This window comes from Dipodomys ordii, unplaced genomic scaffold (genome assembly GCF_000151885.1).
Source record: "Dipodomys ordii isolate 6190 unplaced genomic scaffold, Dord_2.0 Scaffold13, whole genome shotgun sequence".
In the NCBI taxonomy this organism is placed as follows: Eukaryota; Metazoa; Chordata; class Mammalia; order Rodentia; family Heteromyidae; genus Dipodomys; species Dipodomys ordii.
In genome coordinates, this window is record NW_012267229.1 from 10,872,641 (window position 1) to 10,881,327 (window position 8,687).

General features: G+C 45.6%; 1 protein-coding gene across 1 annotated transcript in view; it reads right to left on the minus strand.

The window, feature by feature from the left end:
- Nucleotides 1-8,687, minus strand: part of Ptpra (protein tyrosine phosphatase, receptor type, A) — a 119,934-nt gene continuing 111,247 nt past the window's right edge. Inside the window, exons 16-22 of the mRNA XM_013011041.1 lie at nt 7,930-8,072; nt 7,523-7,599; nt 6,941-7,075; nt 4,113-4,238; nt 3,874-4,025; nt 1,307-1,442; nt 1-633 (exon numbers count right to left, since the gene is read on the minus strand). Of these exons, the coding sequence (XP_012866495.1) occupies nt 559-633; nt 1,307-1,442; nt 3,874-4,025; nt 4,113-4,238; nt 6,941-7,075; nt 7,523-7,599; nt 7,930-8,072 (844 nt within the window). The 3' untranslated portion in view covers nt 1-558. The remainder of the gene's footprint in view (nt 634-1,306; nt 1,443-3,873; nt 4,026-4,112; nt 4,239-6,940; nt 7,076-7,522; nt 7,600-7,929; nt 8,073-8,687) is intronic.

Sequence of the window (8,687 nt, forward strand, 5' to 3'; positions counted from 1 at the left end):
CGCAGGGAGTCAAAGCTTTTATTACCTGATAATCCCTAGTGTGGTGCCAGAGATACCGCTCTGGTCCCATTACTCCCCACAGGGGGCTGCTGGGATGTAGGAGATGGCAGGAGTGGGCTGGAGAGAGGAGGGGTAATTTACAGTGAAGGAGAGGACACAGGTTTTCATTGGGGCACGGGGACGACCATTTCCTCAAGAGCTCTGAGAACTTTGTGCTTGTTTTCTTAGTTGGTGCCGAGCTACCTGGAATGGGTTTTGTGTTTATTTTCTTTAGGAACAGATGTTTTAATGCAGAGTAATAAACCAGCCCAATTTCCAGGCTGAGGATTTCACGATATCAATCCAAACATCACACTATTTAATTCCCCAATAAAACATTGGAAAAAGGACTATCAGTGCTAACACATTTACATATAAAATCTCCACCTAATAGGTAATAGAAGCCTATGTACCAATTTCTAAAACAGTTATAAGATATATACACAATTTTGGGTATATTAACAAAACAGAATATTACAAAATATTAAAGGCAATTCTGTCCGTGAGCCTCATCTCCTGTTACTTGAAGTTGGCATAGTCTGAGAATGCATCAATGTACTCCTGCACCACCTTGTAGCAGAACTCATACTGTTCCTGGAGAGTAGAGGAGGGGAAGAAAGCCAAGGTTACCAAAGAGAATATGGAACTGTAGATCCTAACTGGCTTGTGTTTTAAAAATGGAAAACTGAAGGACGTACACCTGCAGCTGACCTGTTAGCCAGAGTTTTGGAAGCTCTGCCTTCTGGGCTGACTACAGAGCTGGGCACAGTGATGAGGTCAGTAGTAGGCCTGCAGGGTCAGACATGAGTGTGCTGGGCTGATGATGTGCCCTGGCTCTCAAAGTGGCATCTTCTCTAGAACTCCTCAGAATCACCTTTCATTTTCCCCTCAAACATTTCTAGCTCCACAGGACTTGCAAAAACTTTTATGGATGGCCAGACTATCAAAAGTCAGATCTCGTGATGGGGAGCCCAGAGCAAAGGCAAAGATACATACTCTTGTGACCTGTTCTCTCCTCCCCTCCTTGAAATGAGGTAAAACATAGGCAAGCCCTGTGGGGCACCCAGGGACCCCTTCTAGCCTCCCGTACACCTCTCTCAGGACAGAGGCTATACTCCAACTGTGATTCTGCCTCTCAAGGCACTTCTTGCCTCTTGGGGCACTTTGGGGAATAGTGGGCCCGTGGCTAGTCTATTGGGTGGTCTCTGAAGGGCTCCTCACTGAGAGGGAAGGGTTGCAGCTGGTGTAGTGGCATGGACTGGCATACCAGTGTCTGGACCATGTGTGGCCTTTGCAGTCGCAGGCTCTTGACAGTCTGGAAGACATCCAGAATCCCCTCTGCTTTCACACGCTCCAGGACTGTGCTTAGAGCACAGAAGGTCCCCGTCCGTCCTGCCCCGGCGCTGAAACAGACAGATGTACTTACCAGCCCTCTGTGCTGAGGGATGAATGCAGCGAGAAGCACAGGAAGGCTGACTAGTGCTAGGAAGGTGAGTGATCTGTGAAACTACTAGGGAAGAGGGCAGGTGGGGCAAGCGCCCCTGCTCACCTCTGCCTTCTAGCCTACAGGGGCCCTGTGACAGCATGGTTTTGGGGTGGCATGTACCCCTGCTGCCTTTTCCTGTGCCTGCTTCCTATTTATCTATGGGATTGTGCTGACAACCTTCCTCCCGTCCCATCAGCACTATCGACCGACAAAGCTCTGAGCTGCTCACTGCTGGCTCAGGTTAGAATTCAAGTCCTTTCTTCCCTTTCCCTTATAAACATTTCTTCACTGGTGTGTGTCGCAGCTCCTTTTCCATGTGTTTCTTCTTCTTTTTTAAATAATTTTTTATTGAGATTAAGTGATTATATAAATTTCACAGATTTCACAGTATTGTAGGACAGTGATACTTAGTTAAGTCACATACACAGTTTAACCTTCACAAGGCAAATTGTCATCTTCTTTTTAAGTCTGGGTAAACCAAACCCTGGCTTTGACACTATCTACCCCATCCAATGTCACAGGCTGATTTTCTCACCAGAGAGTCAATGTCTGCTCTTTGGCAGGGTAAGGCTTAGCAGACTCCCGGACAAGAAGATGTACAGTAAGGGGAGAAGGAGGAGTGGAATCCCAAGCAGGGTGCTTGGGGAAGGCTTGCTGAAAGAGTGCCATGTGAGTGCAGATGTGGACAAGGTAAGGATGAAGCACCATAGCTGCCTTGGAATAAGCCTCTTGGGCCAATGGTGGTGAGGAAATGTGGTTATATATGATGTAAGAGGGATAGGTGGAGTGGGGTCAGAGCCCCAGGAGAACACCAGCCCAGAATGCACCCTGCTGCCTGGTCCAATAGGGAACCCTCAGATCACACTGGGATCTATGTACAAAAGTGGTGTGGTTTGACTTACATTGAAAAAGCTCTCAAGGCTGCTGTATTGAGGACATGGAGAGGGTAGGTGGAGGGAGAATAGTAAAGAAGACCAGATTTTGAGATGACATCATGTGCAATGGGTTAGATGTGATGTGAGAAAGGGAAAACAGGCCAGTTCCAAGGCTTCTCATGGGAGTTAAGTAGCAATGAAAATATATCTGTTACTTATTGATTTAGGGAAGGCTTGAGAAGAAATAGTAGTTCTGATTAGAACCTTAAGTATCAGACATAGCATGAGAATGCTGAGTATGGGAAACCTAAGTTTGGATTTTGGGGTAGGGAGGCTGAATGATGATGAAGACTTGGAAATTGGTATAAAAGCCCAGGGGACTTGGTGAATAACATAAGGGAATGGTCTGTTGACCTGAAGTTCAAGGAGGGGGTCTTGGTCACAGGAAGAATGGGAACAGCATAGGATACAGAGAAGAAATAGCTCATGAGGCTGAAAAGCCATACTAGAGCTCCAGGGAGATGAGTGACTGACTGTGCAGTGCCGGTGAAAGGTCAACTATAACAAGGCTGGAGTGATCACTGGCTTCCGCAACTTGGAGGCCATGAGTAGTCCTGATGGGGCGTGCATGCGTGCGTGTGTGCGTGCGTGCATGTGTGTGTGTGTGTTGGAATAGGCTTGAGAGAGGATGAAAGAAGAGGAACTGGAAAATCAGAATGCACAATCTTTAGATAACCTCAACTATTACTAGTCAGGACAACTCAGGGCATAGTTGTTTTTGTTTGGTGGGGGTAGAGGGAAGGGTTGGATGTACTGGAGTCTGAACTCTACGATTTCAGTTACAACTCCAGCCTCTAACATTTTTTTGTTCAATAATGTAATCTCAAATAAAATTCACATTCACCCAAACAAAACTGGCCTTCTCCCCAAACAAAACTTACTGGCCATTGTTGGTCACATCATCTGTGACCAGTAACTCTGGCTCATACCTGGAGAATTCTTAAGTTTCCTTCATTTTTACTTTATGCTCTTAGTTTTGTTCCCTTTTCCTCAAACCATTTAAAAAATACTTGCTCTTTCCCCTTTCTCCAGGCTTAAGAAGACCATGCCCCGACCCTGTACTACCCATGGGTCTCTCAGATGTTGGTTTCCCTTGATTCTCTCCATTGCTGACACAATGGGATTGAATCCAGGGCCTCCTAGCAAGCACTCTACTGCCTGAGCTAACAGCCTAACTTTGGTTAGGCTGGCCTCTAATTCCTGTTTCTCCTACCCCTTTGCCTCCTAAGCTGAGATTATAGGTGTGACCATTAGGCTGACTTCCAGTCCACTATCTTAGACCACATTCAAACTCTCAGATCTCTGATCACATCTCACAATGTGAGGCTTCCTCAGGTTGTCACTCACTCATTAATGCTCCTTCCGCCTGCCTTTCCTTGTTTTCCCTCTGCCCCCACCGGAGGCGAGCAGTACCTGCAGTGCACGGTGATGGGATGGTTTCCCGACTGTTGCTGCTGCTTCTGCACGGCTGCGATGATGCTGATCATGCCCTTTCCATCACTGGGGATGCCCACTTCAGGCCAGCCATGAAAGTGGAACTGTCGGATCTGCCGGCTCTTGTTCTCCTTTGGAGGAAAGGGAATCATCAGATCAGGGAAGAGGGACAGCTCTGATTTCCCTGCAGGAGGATTCCCACTTTCCACTAATCTTACCCTGGTGTTGGTGACCAGGAGGTCCCGGACAGTGTAGCTCTCACATTCTTCCTCCTTCTTCAGCTCCACTGTGATGTCTCCGTAGGACACCAGGCCATCAGATGGCCAGTACTGGGCACACTTCTCCTGGAGGGATGAATAGTAGAAGTGAGGGACTACAACACTGTATGTGGCAGAGCAGCATTGTTTACAGGCCTCCTAGTCCCTCTCAGCACAGTTACCTCTTCTGACACACTGAATCCTCAAGGCACTGAAAACTTGGTGGATTACCATATCACTGCACATCATTCTAATTAACTTCCAACTTGAATTAATTGGAGATATCAGAAATAGAAAAGTGAACATATTTGTTCCAACTTCTGTCTCCCTACTCTCCTAAGGGGTGTTTCCATACCCTGAACCTGATTACATGTCAGTCTCCTGCTTCAGAAATCCTAAGTCCATTTACACTCCCACTGAGCCAGAGTGCTTGAAGACAGCCTTATCCTCTTCATCTTGATCCCTTCAATCTGCAAGGGTACCTGAGGGTTGTGGGCCCCTGGGTTTCTTGTTAGTGGGCAAGAGATGGCTTACAGTATAGTCTGTCTTTGCTTGCACCTATCTCAAGTCCCTCTATGGCCCCCTGTAGGGACAGGCTATCTATTTATCTGTATTCTCAACACCTTGTTCAATGCCTGGCACATGGTAGGCTCTTTTGTAAGTATCTGGTAAATGAATTTATTCAATGTCTAAAGAACAAGTCAAGGTGTAAGTATTTAGATAAAACAAAATAATTATATAGTCTCTCTCTCTTTTTTGTCGGTTGTGGGGCTTGAACTCTGAGCCTGGGTGCTATCCCTCAGCCCTTCAGCTTAAAGCTAGCACTCTATCACTTGAGCCACAGCGCCACTTCCAGCTTTTTCTGTTTATGTGATGCTGAGGAATGGAATCCAGGGCCTCATACATGAAAGGCAAACACTGTACCACTGAGCCACCTTCCCAGCCCTATATATAGTCTACTTCTTTACAGCATTTTAGGGGAGGATCTGAGATTCTTTACTATAAACAATTAAAAATTTATCAACTATGTATGTACTTGTGTTGAATGGGAAAAACTTGGAAAAAAATAAGTAGAAAAAGAAAGGTATTTGACTTGAATTCAGAGCCTTGCACTCTAGCTCGGCATTTTTGCTCATGGCTAGCATTCTACCTCTTGGGCCACAGCTCTACTTTTACCTTTTTTCTGGTTAATTGGAGGTAAAAGTCTCTCCTGCTCTTTGGTCACACTAAGTTCTCTTCAAGGATGGTAGTCTGATTATCTGCCTAAATAGTTTTGGGTCTGGGCCTTCTCATCCTGTATCTGGGGAAGAGATATAGTGGAGATGCATGTAAGACCCTCGTGTCACCTGCATTTCAGGACTTAGAGAGTGTTACCAGACATGCACCTAGGTCCTGATAACACAGCAGCTCAGTCTCAGCTGGTCTTTGCTACTCAGGTGTCTGTTTCCATAACTGCAAAACTGAGGACCTTAACCCAAGCCTCTGACTATATCAGTGTTGCTACTGATGACTGATGACAACCTATGTAGGATATCAGCTGATTAGGTACATTATATATGTCTGGGAAGACTAGTTATAGAATTCAATGACTGGTTATAATGGGAAAAATATCTTGATATGATAAAATGTCAGGGTTAGCAAAAATGTGCAAAACCTTGTTATCAAACTAAGTAAGTGGCATACACATGGAATGAGGAACAACTAGTAGTTGAAACAACCTATTTAGTGTGTTTAATTTTTATTTTCTTGGGTCCGGTCATGGGGCCTGAACTCTAGGCCTAGGTGCTATCCCTCAGCTCTTCAGCTCAAGGCTAGCGCTCTACCACTTGAGCCACAGTGCCACTTCCGTCTTTTTTTTTCTTTTTGCTTATGTGGTGCTGAGGAATCCAACCCAGGGCCTCACGCATGCAAGGCAAGTGCTCTACCACTGAGCCACCTTCCCAACCCTAGTGTGTTTAATTTTTAATTGATTACAAACTCAGGGAGTCATGAGAAGGTACATGCCTAACTCTTCCTTGTTATGTCCATCTCACCAACCCCTCTATCCTCTTAGGATAGTCTTTGCACCAGCCCTACCATAGTTCCTCTTGGCTTCTAGCTTGCTAATTTATCATTTGTTCTCCTTATGTTACCAGAGAGATTTAAAAAAAATGCAAGTTAGGGGGCTGGGACATATTTGTTTATGCTGAGTGGAGTTGAGAGATCTGAGGTCTCTTTATAGTTTGAAACCCCAGATGATACCACTCGTTAGTAAATTTGAGGGCTTTCTTTAAAAAATTTTCTTAAGCTGTGTAACACCGTTGGACATGCTTCATCATGCTCCACTTGTTTCATCTCTTTCAAATAACCTGCTCAGCCAACAAAAATATACATGTCGCAGGCTTGATACTGAAGTTGCACATTTCTTGCTTTTGTTATTTCTAGATTCTACTATTTTGTTTGTGCAGCCAGCAGAGAAATGGCCTCATCTTAGGGACACTCCACTCCAGAACCCTGATGTGGCTGTGTACCTTGCCTCTCATCTTGTGGGCTGCAAAGTGGGTAGAGAGGATATGTGCAAAGAAAGAAGTCTAGAGGTAGGAGAAACTGAAAGGGTAGGCTCTGTCTGGAATTGAGTAGGAGCTCAGGTTACTCTTAGCTGTCTACTCCTGGGAGAAGCTGATGACTTCTCAGGCACTAACTGGTTGGATAATAGGCCAGCATAGTGTAAATCAAAAGAAAGATCTAGTTCTCCTCCTTCTCCTTTTCATTCTATCTCTAGAAGCTCAAAAAGCTCTTTCTGCACTCACCTGGCCTCTCTCTTCCAGTTCTGTTAACATCACGATGGAACAGGACTTCCACTCCCAGATCATTCGCCAGAAGTCCTCAATTGTGTGTAGAAGAGGGCCCTGGCTGGCAATGTAGGAGTCCTTCTGCCGGTAGCCCTATACAGGCCAAATCAATCACAGAGGTAAGGTGGTTTAATCAGGAGAGCAAGTGGAAAAGATGGGCCTACTAAGAGGCAGTGAGACAGGGCCCTGGGAATATATGGGGGCTCCTTGGAGGTACGATATCCCAGGTAGAGTTCCCCTTTGGTCAAGGATCAAACCTTGGGGAAGGGAAGCAGTTGCTAGAGTTAGGATGAGAAGAGTAGGAATGGGAAAGATCAGGTTTTTCATCTTTCTTGGCTGTGGCTGTTTTGAGCTTCTCCTCTAGGAATCACACAGGTATACACCCTGTTTCCTCTACCTTCTCCTCTTTGGGCCTGGACAGGCCTAGTGCTCAGGGTAGGTGGGCAGGTATAAATTCAGTAAATGTTGCCTGATCTCAAAGATGATCCTTGCAAGATGGTATATGAGGCACTGCAAGCCCTAGGGAATCCCATCACTTACATCAATGAAGGATGCATTCACGTAGTCTGTGTTTTCCTCGCCCCGCTTAACTGGAATGATCACTCTGTTGAATTCATCTGGAAGAACAATGGCTTACCACTCACCAACATCTCTCTCTCCTTCCCTCTCTGTCTCTTCCCCCCTCCCCCCCATCTTTTTCTTTCTTCTGCTTTCTGCTTTTACTTAAACCCTAGGGAGATATAATCCTGGCTATGCAAGGACATGCCAGCCAGGAGGACAGAAAGCCTTTGGCTTTTATGGTTTTTTATTTACAAAAGCCACTAAAAAACAAGAGTCTCAAGAGGCAATACTATAATTCTAAATCAACTATTAACTAGTATCTGGAAAGTAGAATGGGTGAAGGGAATTGATGGGTGGGACAATAAGGCTCAGGAGAGGGCTCTTACATGGAATGATCTGTAAAACACGGTTTTTCTTCATATTGGCTGGAAGGTTTCCTGTACGCATCTTGTCATTCTGGATTTTGATTGATGTTAACTTCTGAATGAGGAAGGGAGGGGAGACATTGCTGATCCTAGGAACATCCTGAGAGGACCATGCTCGACAACACTTCTAAGCTACCTCATGCTGCTCTTCTTTGCCTAGCCCTGACTTCCATTTCTACATATTGTCAGAATACTGTTTCTTCTGTCTTTAAGCTTAGTAAAGGCCGGGTGCCTGTGGCTCATGCCTGTAATCCTAGTCACTCAGGAGGCTGAGATCTGAGGATCGTGGTTCAAAGCCGGGCAGGAAAGTCCGTGAAATTTTTATCTCCAATAAACCACGAGAAAACCCAAAATAGTGTTGTAGCTCAAGTGGTAAAGTGCTAGCCTTTAGCTGAAGAGCTGAGGGACAGCGCTCAGGCCCAGAGTTCAAGCCCCACGACTGACAAAAAATAAATATATATAAAAAAAAAGCTCAGTAAATAGTCAAGAGAATTTTTGGAAAATACTGCCTTTCAGGTTTCTGTGGACCCTCTGGAACTCTTCAGGCCTTGAGTTTTAAGACCCTGTGGCAAGGATCTCAGTACAAAAGAGGAGCTATGAGGGGCTGGGAAGGTGGCTCAGTGTCACATAAGCAAAAAGAAAAAAGCTGGAAGTGGCGCTGTGGCTCAAGTGGTAGAGTGCTAGCCTTGAGCTGAAGAGCTGAGGGGCAGCGCCCAGGC